Source organism: Fusarium oxysporum, chromosome 5 (genome assembly GCF_000149955.1).
Source record: "Fusarium oxysporum f. sp. lycopersici 4287 chromosome 5, whole genome shotgun sequence".
Taxonomy (NCBI): Eukaryota; Fungi; Ascomycota; class Sordariomycetes; order Hypocreales; family Nectriaceae; genus Fusarium; species Fusarium oxysporum.
Window position 1 is genome coordinate 656,443 of NC_030990.1, and position 14,471 is coordinate 670,913.

At 46.8% G+C, this 14,471-nt stretch overlaps 7 protein-coding genes across 7 annotated transcripts; 5 read left to right on the forward strand and 2 right to left on the reverse strand.

Moving 5' to 3' along the window:
* Positions 1-75: 75 nt before the first annotated feature.
* Positions 76-3,630, reverse strand: FOXG_15411 (uncharacterized protein; the record flags this gene model as incomplete). The annotated part of the gene is made up of 4 exons (XM_018395497.1): positions 76-1,848; positions 1,908-2,207; positions 2,293-3,104; positions 3,200-3,630. 4 exons carry the CDS (start codon positions 3,628-3,630, stop codon positions 185-187), a joined length of 3,207 nt encoding a protein of 1,068 aa, XP_018255379.1. The 3' UTR covers positions 76-184.
* A 573-nt stretch (positions 3,631-4,203) lies between these two features.
* FOXG_21907 (uncharacterized protein) lies at positions 4,204-5,563 on the forward strand (the record flags this gene model as incomplete). The annotated part of the gene is made up of 4 exons (XM_018402288.1): positions 4,204-4,662; positions 4,711-4,820; positions 4,871-5,313; positions 5,373-5,563. 4 exons carry the CDS (start codon positions 4,204-4,206, stop codon positions 5,561-5,563), a joined length of 1,203 nt encoding a protein of 400 aa, XP_018255380.1.
* Positions 5,564-6,012: 449 nt separating this feature from the next.
* On the reverse strand, positions 6,013-6,514 carry FOXG_21908 (uncharacterized protein; the record flags this gene model as incomplete). The annotated part of the gene is made up of 4 exons (XM_018402289.1): positions 6,013-6,034; positions 6,105-6,207; positions 6,272-6,415; positions 6,496-6,514. The coding sequence occupies 4 exons, from the start codon at positions 6,512-6,514 to the stop codon at positions 6,013-6,015; spliced, it is 288 nt and encodes a 95-aa protein (XP_018255381.1).
* Positions 6,515-6,570: 56 nt separating this feature from the next.
* Positions 6,571-8,176, forward strand: FOXG_15412 (uncharacterized protein; the record flags this gene model as incomplete). The annotated part of the gene is made up of 3 exons (XM_018395498.1): positions 6,571-6,848; positions 6,904-8,054; positions 8,103-8,176. The coding sequence occupies 3 exons, from the start codon at positions 6,571-6,573 to the stop codon at positions 8,174-8,176; spliced, it is 1,503 nt and encodes a 500-aa protein (XP_018255382.1).
* A 239-nt stretch (positions 8,177-8,415) lies between these two features.
* On the forward strand, positions 8,416-9,243 carry FOXG_15413 (uncharacterized protein). The gene is made up of 2 exons (XM_018395499.1): positions 8,416-8,675; positions 8,722-9,243. The coding sequence occupies exons 1-2, from the start codon at positions 8,452-8,454 to the stop codon at positions 9,170-9,172; spliced, it is 675 nt and encodes a 224-aa protein (XP_018255383.1). The 5' UTR covers positions 8,416-8,451; the 3' UTR covers positions 9,173-9,243.
* A 579-nt stretch (positions 9,244-9,822) lies between these two features.
* Positions 9,823-11,547, forward strand: FOXG_15414 (uncharacterized protein). Its single transcript, XM_018395500.1, has 2 exons — positions 9,823-10,878; positions 10,930-11,547. Exons 1-2 carry the CDS (start codon positions 9,881-9,883, stop codon positions 11,528-11,530), a joined length of 1,599 nt encoding a protein of 532 aa, XP_018255384.1. The 5' UTR covers positions 9,823-9,880; the 3' UTR covers positions 11,531-11,547.
* Positions 11,548-12,409: 862 nt separating this feature from the next.
* Positions 12,410-14,289, forward strand: FOXG_15415 (galacturan 1,4-alpha-galacturonidase). Its single transcript, XM_018395501.1, has 5 exons — positions 12,410-13,008; positions 13,055-13,145; positions 13,194-13,334; positions 13,385-13,585; positions 13,636-14,289. Exons 1-5 carry the CDS (start codon positions 12,619-12,621, stop codon positions 14,205-14,207), a joined length of 1,395 nt encoding a protein of 464 aa, XP_018255385.1. The 5' UTR covers positions 12,410-12,618; the 3' UTR covers positions 14,208-14,289.
* The last annotated feature ends 182 nt before the right edge of the window (positions 14,290-14,471 follow it).

Sequence of the window (14,471 nt, forward strand, 5' to 3'; positions counted from 1 at the left end):
TTCCTTCACTACCTATCTTAGGTAACTGCTCTCGTTTGCGAGATATCGTCTCATTCCCCGGTTCCTGTTAATAGTGAAATCGCTGATTGATTCATTTATCGCCTAATTAAATCCCTTAAAATCGTGAATATTTAGTGCTGAGATGTTGAAGCCTCGGGTCCACGTGTGAACGCCCATTCATGGTCTATTCGATCGTTTCAAGCTTCTCCATCATTTCACGAAACCAGCGTCTGCAATCCCCCTCTGTCAGTATCCTAAGTCTATTCATCTGTTCTTCATCTTCCATCCAGAGAGAGACTTCCAGGTCATCTTCCATCCAAAGAGAGACCCCTAGGTCATCCAAGGCCCCTCGATCCGGCATCCACGAGGATGCCAATTTTTTCTCAATATCGTGCACTCTCGATGGCCAAATGAAATCCCAGAACAACATAGCACGCGAATGCCTTCTTGATCTCACTTTGAGAGTATCATCATCGCAGCACTCTCTAGTTTCGTAAGGTGACTCGTCAGCGTCACGGAGTAAAAATGCCTGATATTCCATGGCCAGTTCGTTAAGGAACGTGTCCATCTCTAAATCTTTTGCCGAAGGATCAAAATCGCTTTCTGATGACCCATCTTCTAAGTGACCTGGTTTGTCGATACATGTGTGTTCCATATGAAGCTCCTGAAAGGTCGCTTGCCTTAAAACAGCTATATGTTGACTCAGACTCAGCATCTGTCCATATTCGCTGACAAGTAATCGAAGCGAACTGCTTCCCAAGTGATACGCGGTATCCAAGAATTTGATTCCATGAGTAAAAGGTGTACATCCTTGGGGTGAGCATTGACACACACAATCGTCGGTGTCTTCAATGGCTATTGGAGAATTAACGAGATACTGTACCATCTCGTCATATCCAATATTATGATCACGGTAACGACTGAGAATGACTTCCGCCAGAACAAAGATAGGTGACTCAGCTTTCCGGTGCTCACAAACTAAACTCCAGAGGTTAGGGCAGTGTTCATACAGCCACATTGCATAAGTTGGTGTAACTGTTCCCAGAAAGTTTCGAAAGCTCTTGCCGAAACCGGGGCCAGTCTCACGTGTCAACGCCCAATCTGCCCAATGATCATCGATATCGGAAAACCCTAGATCCCAGAAGATAAATGCATCTTCAGGGTCGGTAATGTCCAGGTATATGGACCTCGAATGATATTTTCCACTCGGTATCTTTTTCAGGTCGGCAGATAATGCTGTCGACAGACGACCAAAACCTAACAAACCTCTCTCGCGGAGTATTCGATCCAACTCGATAGCATGCACACTTGTCTCGGATACCAAAGAGTAATACACACCGTGTACTGATCTCGGTAGCTTCTTTTGAGCTACCTGTCCCAGTTCCCGCCGATACAATTGCAACTGCTTAGCAAGCAGAACCTTGCAGTGATTTGAAGCGTAGATAAACAGACTGGTGAAACAATCCTGGCCACGCATCATGGGCTCCAAGAAATCGCGATAGGGTATAATTGGGCATCCAGCTGCTAGAAGAAGTTCGACTGCCGTGGTGCAAGGGCAAAAAGCCCCATCTTTGTTTTCCTGGTTATGGCAAATGTCTGCACTGACCTGGATTGCTCTGCCGAGAAGGGTCATCTGCCCAGCGAATACTATGCTTGATCGGACTAATTGCTCTGGGTTGGCTTTTTTTACCAAAGGTTCTAGAATCTCTGGATTCTCTATTGCGAAGTGAAAGGGAGTCTCGCCATAGAAACTAATTTCATCCAGACATTCTGGGTAGTTGTTAATCAGTTGCTTCGCCTCATCTATATCATTACGCAGAATAGCCAGCGTTAGTGGTCCGAATAAACCTATCAGAGATTTGATTTAGTATTTCACCCATGCTTTACCAATGCGTTCAGTGTCCTACCTTCAACAAACCTCTGGTTCAAAGTCTCATACTTGATAAAGTCATGCCGGGTGAAATCAATGAACCTTGGCACACTCGATGCTACTGGAGCTACCTCAATACCCTCGACATATAACTGACTGATGATGGTCACCGGAAGTACCAACTCATGAGCGGCTATATGCCACGCAGCAACGGTCATCTGGTTCATGGCCTCAACTTCCTTCTCTCGGCGGAGCTTCTCAGGGTCGTCAATGATGTTATCATCGCCACGAGCAACAAATCGAACAATTGCTTGAGACCGGTATGTGTAGATTGCTGCTGTTTGAAATTAAAGCCTCTTATGCCACAACAGTTCATCTGTAGTTGTTAAAAATTAAATCAACTTTTTTCGCGGAAGGCGGACTGACAACAAGAGTCAAGCGGTGGAGCAAAGAGCAACCCCGTGGGCCGAGATCAGTAGGTATCGCCGTTCCTGTATTGAATATAGCTTGTAGTTTGACTATGATCGAATTGAAGAAGAATTCTGGGCAGTTTCTCATAGCCCACTGGGTTGAGGAGCTGCTACGCATCAGTATATCAAAAACCCTAAATGCCGGGGATCTATTTTCGTCAACCTCAGCAAAGTAAGTGAAAGACGGGCTGATGCTAAAGCCGCCTGCTCCTCCAGTCGTACGCAGAGTCAATTCAACAGCTTTGTTTATTAGTCGAACAATGCTAGAAATCCTGAGTGTACGACTTCGTGAGTACTTGGGGTCGACAAAACCGAATTCACAGTCCTTGTAGTGAGTAATATCGGTGGTCGTCTCATCAACCAAGTAGAGTGGCCCAAAACGAAGTGCCTTCCTAGTGCGGAGCCTCCTTGCGCGACAAGGGCAGGCCAGAACTGAAGAAGCAATTGTAGAGAGCGCACTTGGCTTTGCAGCAAGCTTGTAAACAGCAGGGACAGGATTTCGATGATCTATATGCAGCTGTGACAGTATTTCATTTGTTTGAGCATTACGTTGGCGTGCTGCAGACTCGGCTTGTTGGAACGAGTGTCTGATCTCGTCCATTTGAGATTTGAACTGGGCTTGGATCATCAAGCTGATCTGTGGAGCAATGCCGTCGACGGAAGCTTGAAGGGATGGAAGTTTCGTCTCGATACTTGAAAGGGGGTCATGAAGACCAGATACATCAGAAGTAAGGGCTGAGACGTCATCTGATGTCTGTTTAAATCTTGTATTGTTCAAGGTCAGAGCATTTGATGTCGCAGCTTATATCTCTCTGGGCAAGAATTAGTCAAAGTATTGAAGACTTTGGTAGTCACGTACAGCTGCAAGCTCTGGACAGCCAAGTTGAGTGGTGTGCAAAGACTTTCCAATGTATTTTCCAACTGCGTGAGCTGATCTTGCCGCAGCGGGTAGGCGAGTTTGCGATAACTACCCTTGACTCTGTCTTTCACCGAAGGGTCAGGCATTTTCGACGCGGAAAGCTTATCTCCAAACTCCTTGAGGTTGCTCAAGGCGTTCTCGCAATAGGTCAAGCATTGTAGAGCTTGAGCCACAGCCTGCGAGGTCGAAGAATTCAGCTGGCCGCTCTTTAGAAAACCTTCAAGTAAGCGGAAACTGCCTTCGAGAGACTCCGTGAGGCGTTTGAGTCGAGCGATAGCATCATCGTGATCTTTGAGCCCGCCTAGGTAACTCACAAGCCCAGAACATGTCTTGAGGCCGAGCGGAATGATTGCGAGCGCTAGCTCTGCCATGGTCTCGACACTTATGCTGAGGTGAGAGTTGAGCGAGGAGGAGGGTTTTGTGATAACAGACAAGCAAAGGTGTAAGGGGGGCGCAGACGTCAATCAGGCTACCAGTAATATCTCACCACGTTCAAGCGGCACCTTCTGCAGAACATTCACAATTACAAACGCCGTAAGAGCCAATCAAATCATGGTTTTATTGGCTCTTGGTCCCTGCGGCTGGAATAATATGGAACAGTGTTGGGCAGCTCAACACCATACCGCGATAGTAATGTATTTAGACGGTAGATGTGCCTTCAAATGACTGCTGTTGATATCTTTACGTCGCAAAAATGTCTACCCAGCTTCTTAGAAGCGTTTGTAATGATTTTGGTTGTCCCGGCTGACGCAATGAGTTTCTTGCTACACGGCGCAACCAACATGTTGTTGGCCCATGATCAGCCAGTGGCTCCACGCCAAAGCACAGGTCATGTTTCAAGTCAAATAGTGCTCGAATCACTTATTTCAGGCCACCGAGCACTAGAACCAAACACTCCAGTGCCCTCGTTCTTCTCAATTCCATCGCCAACCTGAATCAACACAATGCAATTTTCCGATGGTTCTCCATATCCTCCAAGCGAATCTGATATTTCAGAGATCCCACGCGATCTTGAGAAAGAAGATACCATCGAAAAACTTTCACTTCTTCCCAATCCTCCCTCTCGCCCTCGATGTCTGACTCCACCTGGCTTTCGAGATGTCGCTACAGAACATCCCGGACTACCGAACCCTACTTTTCAGCATTGCGCATACAATAAGCTGCCACCCGATATCAGACGGTTCATTTTGATCCTGGCTTTTGGCAATTGTCGCCTCCATATGGACTTCTCTTACGATTATCCGGACATGTCTTCGGATTTCATTCAACCATTAGATGAGAACCATTGTGGCATCGTCATCGAGAATATGTATGGCGACAGACAACGAGTCGTCGATGATACCAAGCCAAGGTCGTGGCTTTGGTGGGGATCTGTTTGCCATCGACTCCCGCCAGATCTTGATGTATCGCGAACAGGCCCGATGACCCATGGAGGACCCGATGGTCCTTAGGCTGATACCTATCGCGTCGGTGAAGCTCGTCACTGCGACTCGTGGCCTGGTTCAGTCCCCTCAAAGTGCCATATCGGTACGATGGGATGGCTCTTGTCTTGTCGACAGAAGTAAGGCCACCAGCCTTTCCTTCAATGAAAGTAATTAACAACTCCTGTAGTTATGCCGAAGCTATCGACATCCTTTACTCGACAAACATCATCATTATGGCCAACGAAGCAATGATGACGCATCTTACTCAACTCCTATTACCGCAGCGCCTCGCATTCATTACCTCGCTTGAGATCAGCTGGAACTTGAAGTCTCGATACGAAAGCGGGCTTTGGAGTATCACGGACGATGAATATTTCATTGACGAGGAAGATTTGAAGCGCATATCTCAAATAATATCCACCCAGTTCCCGCAGCTACGCCGTCTTTATTTATCTTTGGAGCTCTCAAGGCAGCTTGGGCCATGCTGGGGCCCTGATGCTTGGCCAGCTATTAGCCGTCATCTGGACAACCTTGCACGAATCATCCCGTCCCTGACAGAACACGCCATTTCGCTGCCTGGTACTCCATTCGATTCTATCTTGTATGACGCAAAAAAACTGACTTCGGATCGTATTCAGAAATATGTCATTCGTATAATCAGATCTGGCGATCTACTGACGGGCATATAGATGCCATTCGTCTTCCATATGTCGATAGTTATCCTAGAGCACCGTGTCACATCGATACCTCGACCTCCAAGGGCAAAGGCTACTGGATACTCAATGGAAGTAACTGGCCAGAAAAAGAGAAAGTTGTCATGGGCCCTCCACCGATGGGAGAAATTATGGGCCTTGGTCCTCATGATTTCGATGACTTTTAGTTTGTTCACCCTTTAGAAGATATTTAATGGTCCAGATTGCATTCTGAAATGTATTTTAGCAACGGTAGAGCGACTTCTAACGGGAAATTCGTTACAATTATGCGCCATGAATACCTTGCCCTCTATCACTCATATTAGTTAGTACCAAAAGTTCAAGTTGGCATCAGGGGTAAAGCACCCAAACTTATATCTCCTTCATGAATTTAAAAAGATCTCCCCAATACCATCATCTAATGCTACGTCTCTCTTGTATACCAAAACATATTTGTTGCTTTCCCCGATGTCAAGCATCCATCGTTCGCCATGTCTATCTGACACAAAAGAAGATATGGATAAGAGCGCTTTCATGCTGTACACGACGTGATACATACATGTTTTGTTCTACCATCACCTAGGGCCTTCGGCTTGATCAGGGGGGGCTTTCAAGAGCCTTTTCTGTCGCTCTTCCATCATTCGACCAATTCCAAGCATCTAGATATCTATTCGGGGGCATCATTAGCTATTGATATTAAGGCGCCCTACCATCAAGGGCGGAACTTACACCATCAATGCGAAATATGCCAACGAATCGGCATTTGCAACCGGCTTAATGCCTTTGTCGCCGTGAAGTAACTTTGCCAGGTTCCAAACATGCATTTGCCCATCTGTATATTGTCATCTGTCAGTATAGCTCAAACTTTACAATAATGATCCTTGAGTCGCACTCACATGCCACTGCAATCCTGAGTTTTTCTTCCCTCATTTCCTCACTTGTTAAAAGGTCTTTGGAGGGCTTCAGTTCGACTTGATTGGACTCGGTACGTTTGTATAGATATCTACCATATTTATCCACTGCATGCACGTCGCCAATGTCTGTGTTTGTTAGTATTAGCTTGGTTCCTCTCTTTTTTTTTTTTGACAGAGTAAAATGACTGTGTTTTTGGCATGCTTACTGTATGTAAGGGGGAACATTGTGCCGTCTGGGTGTACTTCCGGGAGGTTGGAAGTGGAAACCTATTGGCGATAAAATGCCAGCGACTCTCCCAAGTCCCCCTAAGTCAAATCCCAGCCCCGTGCCAGACCCAGGAGATGAGGACTCTAATGATGACGATGCGTCTACAAAGGAAGCCAAGTCAACTGTAACAACTACAGGCCCAGTGTCAACGGAACAGTCAACCACTATTACCAGCGCCAAATCAACATCGGAGATAACGACTTCGGAAACAACTGCAGAGTGCACTGTCACTGAAATTCCCCAATGTACAAAGACCATCTCGTATATCACCATGTCCCAATCAGTCACGATGTAAGTTTGACTTTGGAACGGTTACCACACTAGGTAGACGCTAATATAAGCCCAGTACAGAGATAGGAGAGTGCCCATCGACTCCAAGCTGCGCGACCGGTGAGCAAAGCACAGTAACCACGATATTGGAACCTGAATCCCATTGGGTGGGATATGTTGCAGATCCCCAACAAGGCCCCTCTGAAGCCGAACTGGACGATCCTGTCGATGAAGAGACGGAGGAGTATCTTGAGGACTTTTTCAAGGAACACGATCTTCTCGTGGACTATGAAGCCGAAGATGCTTCGCCCGAGTGCAGCACTGCCTCCTCAGTTCTTGACCTTACATGTTTCTCTGGGACCTGGCCATCGTTTTGCACTCACATCGTCACTAGTGATAACGAAACGCTGGTTGAGAATATTACGGCGAAGGCACTGGAGTCTAGCGACAAAACAAAGCGACATGGGCATGCAAGATTTCTGGGAATGAACTCGAAGGTGATGAGACGTGGAAGCAAATGTGACGGTTACTCGATAGAATTCAGTTGGGAACCCGGTTCCATCGACGGATGCGTACAATATTGTCTTGGAGCCATGTCGAAGCTGGCTCTATCATGTGGCTTGACCGGTTCTCGCTCAGACGGCATCAGTGACAGTGGAAGTCTTGTCGTTGGCTGTGACATATATAGCTACAGAGTCGTCGAGGACTACCAGCATACGATTACTGAAACTACAAGTGATGTAGCAACAGCTACCGCGACAACAGAGTCAACTTCTTCAGAGGCAACAGCAATCTTTTCTTCTGGCAGCAAAACGTTCACCACCGACGAGGCTACTACCACCAAAGCGGCGACTACTTCGGAAGAAGCAACCTCAAGCACAGAAGATGCCGATGCGACCCCCACAATTGATCCCAACTACCAGCCCCTGGTACAGCAAGACCCTGAATGTCTCGAACCGGCAGATGGAGATCACGGCGCCATTGATCCAGGTACTCAAGATGACTATGCTGAGGACTTTAGCAGCCAGGAACCAGATGGAGGATGGGAGGCTGGAGCAGATATCCAGCATTCTTATAAGGAAACATCCCATGGTGTTGTCTACGAGTACAAGGTCAACTGGGCCCAAGACTGTATTACTGATGGAGATACCCAAGATATCAGATGGCCTTTGGGTCAAGCTGGTGATATTACTGCATACTCGCTCATGAGGGATGCTTTTGAGAAATGTAAGCTTACTAACCCGAACAAGAAGTGCCACACTAACAGTGAGCCAGGCAACAACGGCGGCATTGGTGGATCGATTCAAGCAGGGTGTTTGGTCTACACTTTTAATGGTTATGATGAGTAGATAGCCAGAATTAGGAGAAGTGAGTTTAAGTTTTAGCCAGCGTTTGGAGGAGCCGATGGTTTCTGTAAGCAAAAGGGCTGGGAACGAGATTACCTGTATGTTGTCATTTTGTGGTGAGATTTCGGAACGGACGAGGCAGCAAAATAAAACAGGCATCAACAAATGGCGACAATCTTCTAGGCAGCAAGACTGAGACCATGTACAAAGGAAGCCGAAATCACTCTGACTGCCATAGACCACTAAACTTCCCTAAAGTCGGCCTTGCTCTCTACATTATGACTGTAACCGAAGTCGGCTGCATGGGCGTCAAGCCCAACATGAACATCATGGACCATACCACTCCAGAGGGCAAAATCCTGACTGACGCTTGGAATACCGTCATCAGCAAGCCTGGTGGCCCTCAAAGAGTTTACTGGGGCCTGGAATCGGTTGAACCATCAATGGTCTGGTGCTTTTTCGACTTTGATTCGATCGAGCAACATCGGCGATTTGCTGAGGAGTAAGTTCTATACTAGGACTCAACGTGAAGTGACTAATTGGTATAGATACGGCGCAGATGCAGTTAAGGATATTCCCAAGATCTGCACGTATGGAGAGTTCTCGAAGCATATCAAGATGGTTCCGTCTTCCGACGTTCTTGAGTCACCTCTCACAGAGATCATACTAGCATATTTCCCCCAAGATATCTCAGAGGAAAAGAAAGAAGCTCTCTCGTCCAAGATTCAGGAGATTCTCAGACAAGCTTTTCCTGGTGAGGCTAGAGTCGCTCACGCCTGGGGCGTGGAGAACGACTTTCCAGCAAGAGGTGAAGATGGACAGCCGAGATCAGTTCTCATGGGTTTCGTTGGATTGTCTCATTCCGAAGCTTGGGGAACTTATCGTCAGACCGATGCTTGGAAAGAGGCACTCTCGAGTATTGAACGGTTGGAGGGTTGTACGAGTATTTATAGCTTTGCGATAAGGTCCCAGCATCTGGAGAGGTTGGAGGGATTTTGATAGTTAATTGGTCAGAATATGCAGTCGTCATTACAACTCTTGACTTTTCTTCGATTACGAACTGATCGTTCCCAAATTCCAATACGAGAAATTAACAATTTCTGTAAAGCCACGTTTCGGACTTTCGGTCATTTCTTCTTATCATTTGATAATCAACCCTCTAACTCTTCTCTTCCAACCATTCCAACATGTGGAGCCGTAAGACTCACAACTCCATCTCTTCCAACCGAGATTTTCTTTCATTCTGCGAAGATCTCCACTTCTGCCCGTCTTATCTCCACGACACTACTCTCAACAAGGCAATCCACGCCTCTAGGTTTAAGCTTATTCGCTGGATCGTGGTGAACTACCTCTTTGAGATTAGCAGAGTCCGAAAGTCCGAAGATCCATGTGGCTTCTGGTAATTCCTATTCTGGATCATCGAGGGGTTGGATTTGGATTTTTAAGCATTTTTTATGATCCAAGATAGATCTCGCTTGTCGGGGGTATAGATTTAAAGGTATAGATTTGAGTGTTTAAATCTATCCCTTGGGTTAGATTCGATAGGTTTCGTGTAAATTCATCATATGCTCTTGAGATATCGCCTTCTAACAATAGCGGACCCGAAATCCACAATACACACCCAAAACGGTATAACTTGACGAAACACTTCCCAAATATTTCATCACCGCCATCAGAACCTACCCCAATCTTCATCGTTATCAAGTTATGACTGAGAAAGTCAACACTCCAACTGGTGTTCTCGACCAAGAACGCAATGCCTCTCGCGAACCTTCACTCTTTGACCAAAAAGAACTCGATCGTCTAGGTCGAGAGCGTCCAGCATGTTTCTCAAACCTCTTATCGGAGCTAGGCTTTATCTTTGCGGTCGTGGGTTCGATGATGGTTAGCGAGTATTTTGTTTCTGGTTTTAACATTATCCTACCTTCGTTGGCTGTTACACTCGAGATTCCGGATGAGGTTAGGACTTGGCCTGCTGCTGTCATTAATCTTACTACGGCTGTTTTACTTCTTCCGTTCGCGAGACTTTCTGAGATTCATGGTGGAAGGTTTATCTTCCTCGGCGGACATGTTTGGTTGATTATTTGGTCGATTATCGGAGGTTTCAGTCAGAACCCTACCATGCTTATTGCTTGTCGAGCTATGCAGGGCCTAGGGCCTTCAGCTTTCTTGCCGTCAAGTGTAGCGATCATGTCACGCATTTATCGCCCAGGTCCAAGGAAGAATCTCGTTTTCAGCATGCTTGGCGCCTTTTCTTGCATCGGCTTCTACTCTGGAATCTTCTTCGGTGCATTGTCGGCCCAGGTCCTTGGTTGGAAGTGGTATTTCTTTATTGGTGCTTTCTTTTGCGCAAGTATCTTCATCACTGGTCTTTTGACTATTCCAAAGAGCCATGGAGATCCACTTCCTGATTTGAAGATGGACTGGTTGGGCACTGCTACGGTTGTACCGGGTCTTGCATTGGTGGTGTATGCATTGACTGATGGCGGAAATGCGCCCCAGGGCTGGAGAACTCCTTATGTCTATGTTACCTTGATCTTGGGTATCATCTGTCTCGCACTGTTTGTGTACATCGAGGGATGGCGAGCCAGCCAACCTCTTATGCCTGCAGAAGTTTTCAAGACGAAGTACATGAGTCGATTGGTCTTTGCGCTATTCATGTCCTACGGATCTTTTGGTCTGTTTCTTTTCTACGCTAGCTTCTAGTAAGTACCGGCTCATCAGCCATCTCTCATTCTCAACTAACATATCATCAGCATTGAATCGGTTTTACACATTGGACCCTTGCTCACAGCAGCTTGGTTCATCCCTCTCGCGGCTGGCGGTTTCATTTTGGCTATCGTTGGCGGCTTCGTTCTTCATATCCTTAGCGGTCGATTACTCCTAATCATCTCCGGCCTTGGTTTCCTCGGCTCAACGGTCTTATTTGCACTTATTCCCGACAGTGGACGATCCAACTCATTCCTCTACTGGGCATTTGTCTTCCCCGCCATGATTCTCGCCACAGTTGGGGTAGACATTGCCTTTAACGTTACCAACGTCTTCATCACAACATCTCTCCCTAATCATCTTCAAGCAGTTGCCGGTGCTTTGATCACCAGCTTGCTCTACCTCGGTATGGCATTTTGGCTAGGTGTTGGAGAGATGGCAGTATCTGCGCAAAAGGATATCAAAGGTGCTGAGAATGTTGATGCACGAAGCCAGTATCAAATTGGTTTCTGGACTGGTGCTGGACTGGCTGTGGCATCTTTGTTGATCTTTATCACGGTCAGGATGGAATCGGCTAAAGCTGATTTGACAGCGGATGAGAAGGCTCAGAGAGAACGAGAGAGAGCTGTAGAGCAGAGCACAGAGTAATGAGCTTGTGGTTCGGCTTCTGAATATTTATGCCTGAATTTAGAGTTCCAAAAGTTGGTTTACGGACATTTAACGGAAATAGAATACACTAGAGTAATAGCTACAGAGATTGTCGAATTTTGATTATATTCACTTGATGGGACAGCGAAAGTCAAGGAGTTGCATGTCTTCTGAGTACAGGGTAGAGCTTAGAATTTGGCAAGATTGCTCTATAGGAGTTCTTCTGATTACAGAAGCTTGAGCAGAGTCTTGCAGTCTCCGTTTTGATAACACCATGATATTGAAAGAAGGTGTCCTGCAGCTCTGAATTCACTAACATGGATCCATCTAAGCGTTTGTCGATGGCTTATGTTGCGCCGCACCTGGGCATGGTTTAATTAACTCTATCTTCAGTCGAACTCTAGACCAGTCTTCTGCAGTCTCGCATGATGTCCGTCCGTAGATAAGTCGGTCCTACCAGTACCAGGGTTACATCTAAAGTTCTTTATCCTTAAGTTTAATTACAACTCTGAAACCCACGACAGGGTCACGCCCAGCCGCACGAGCATCCAGACCGCTTAACCCAAAATCATGGTGCCTTCAACAAAAACGCTAATCCTTGAATTTTAGAAGAAAGAAACTGTCATCCCCTTCTCAAACAGTCGATCCGGTACGCTTTGCCCCCTCGAATTTTAACGTTGGGGTTTGCGGGGGAATTACCTTTGCAGCGTTCAATGGGGGCGGGGTGATCTACCGCTAAGAATGGGGAAATACAGCTCCACGGAAACTCTGAGCCGCGGATAATTTACTGTCCACGAATGAGAAGCTGCCCGCTGGGAACAAGCTTATTCAGAGAACCACTGTAGACGACGCTCTGTTAGCGAAAACAACACTTCCAATCTGGGGTTTGTTAACTTTTTTGACATGAGACGAGGACCATTAAACTAGCTATGCGGTTTAGACCCGCTTGAGAAACTGGGGGTCATGTATTCGGGAGTACCTCCGAAATGATCATCCAGTCTTTGTATATAAAACCTCTAAACATCCCTATGTTTCTTTTCTTCTGATCCTCAAGCCAACTCATCTTCTGCACTGACAATCTTTTCACAATGAAGGTCTCGAGCTTCTTCTCAACCCTCTCCCTCTTCGCAGGCGTTCTCGCCGAGGCCATCGACCTCCCTGCCGGTGTTCCTCGCAGCATTGAAGAGTTCCGCGCCAAGCATCCCTATGAACTTCCCGTCAAGAGAAGTCATCGCAAGGTCTATACTATCAGACATAGTAAGAACGACAACGATGATGTCTCGTCAGAGTTCTATAAGGGCTTGAAGAAGGCGAACAAGGGAGGTACTCTGTACCTCCCCAAGGGTCAGACTTTTGTCATTGGAAAGCCCCTTGATCTCACCTTTTTGAATGATATTCATGTTCATCTTGAGGGTGAGATTAAGTTTACCAATGATACGGAGTATTGGCAGAAGAATGCTTATAAGCATCCTTTCCAGGTATGTCACTGAAACCTTCATGATGAGTTGAGACTAATGGTTGTAGAACTCGATCATGTTCTGGAAGTGGGGTGGCAAGAACATCAAGCTTTACGGAAAGGGTGTTCTGAACGGTAACGGTCAGCGATGGTGGAACGGTATGACTCCTCTTATCATATTTTAGGTCATATTCTAACAATACGCAGAGTTTGCCGGCAAGGAGATTCTTGACACTACCAACGCCTACCTCCGACCTATTCTGTTCTATGCTCAGAACGCCACCAACCTGGACATCCAGGGAGTTCACTTCAAGGACTCCCCCTGCTGGACCAACTTTGTCGTCACCTGTAAGGAACCCTAGCCAAGTCCTGATGATCATGTACTGATATTCTTCTAGCCAAGGACATCTCGTTCAAGGACGTCATCTGCACTGCTCGCTCCACCAACGCCACTGCTCTTCCCAAGAACACTGACTTCTTCGACTCCCTGAACGTTGAGAACCTCAATGTTGAGCGTGCCTGGGTTGACATTGGTGATGATTGCTTCTCCCCCAAGAGCAACGCCACCAACGTCCACGTCGACACCATGTACTGTAACGGTAAGCTCACTCCACTCCTCGCATCACATAGCTTTTACTAATAACCTTAGGCACCCACGGTCAGTCCATTGGCTCTCTCGGCCAGTACAAGGGCGAGATGTCCTTCGTCAAGGACGTCGTCATCGAGAACGTCTGGATGCTCAACGGCCAACACGGCGCCCGTCTCAAGACCTGGGCCGGCCCCGACATCGGCTACGGCTTCATCGACAACGTGACCTTCCGCAACTTCTGGGGCGGCAACAACGAGTACACCGCCTTCATCGACTCGTGCTACTTCAACATCAACGCTACTACTTGCGCCCAGTACCCCTCTCGCATGAACATCACAAACATTCTCTTCGAGAACTTTACTGGTTACAGCTCCGGCAAGTACGGTAACGCTGTTGCCAAGTTGACTTGCTCGACTAGCAAGGATGCTGTCTGTGAGAACATCAAGTTTAAGGACTTTAACATCAAGACTCCTTGTGGTGGAGACCCTGTGTTCCTCTGTGATGGTGTCAAGGATATCGGTGTGGATTGTGTTAGTGCTACTAGTGCGGCAGGTAAGGCTGCTTTGGCGAATAAGTGTGTTGCGCCTCAGGCTTCTGCGAGCCCTTTCAAGGTTAGAAAGTTCAACGGTTAAGAGATGACGGGGTTTGTGGTAATTAGTGTTGTAAGATGAATGAGATATCGATGGCTTTTGGCCATTGACTTTGACTTTGAAATTTTGATAACCAACTGTGATATCTTCTGTGGCTCAAGCTCGTAGAGAGCCAGAAACATTTCTTTGCGAGAAGTAAAGAATCATGCAAGAACAAGGTCAAGGTTGAAGGGATAGGTTGAAGGGATAGGTTCGAGAAACGAAGTTGCCATTATGATGGATCTGGAATGCTGGATAGATGCCTTG

What these genes read in the sequence shown, in the direction of transcription:
- FOXG_15414 (XM_018395500.1), top strand. Translation starts at nt 9,881, where the DNA reads ATGACTGAGAAAGTCAACACTCCAACTGGTGTTCTCGACCAAGAACGC. An exon ending in CTTTTCTACGCTAGCTTCTA is followed by an intron (nt 10,879 to 10,929) that starts GTAAGTACCGGC and finishes ACATATCATCAG; the next exon opens with CATTGAATCGGTTTTACACA.
- FOXG_15415 (XM_018395501.1), top strand. Translation starts at nt 12,619, where the DNA reads ATGAAGGTCTCGAGCTTCTTCTCAACCCTCTCCCTCTTCGCAGGCGTT. An exon ending in CTTATAAGCATCCTTTCCAG is followed by an intron (nt 13,009 to 13,054) that starts GTATGTCACTGA and finishes TAATGGTTGTAG; the next exon opens with AACTCGATCATGTTCTGGAA. An exon ending in CGGTCAGCGATGGTGGAACG is followed by an intron (nt 13,146 to 13,193) that starts GTATGACTCCTC and finishes AACAATACGCAG; the next exon opens with AGTTTGCCGGCAAGGAGATT.
- FOXG_15413 (XM_018395499.1), top strand. Translation starts at nt 8,452, where the DNA reads ATGACTGTAACCGAAGTCGGCTGCATGGGCGTCAAGCCCAACATGAAC. An exon ending in CATCGGCGATTTGCTGAGGA is followed by an intron (nt 8,676 to 8,721) that starts GTAAGTTCTATA and finishes TAATTGGTATAG; the next exon opens with ATACGGCGCAGATGCAGTTA.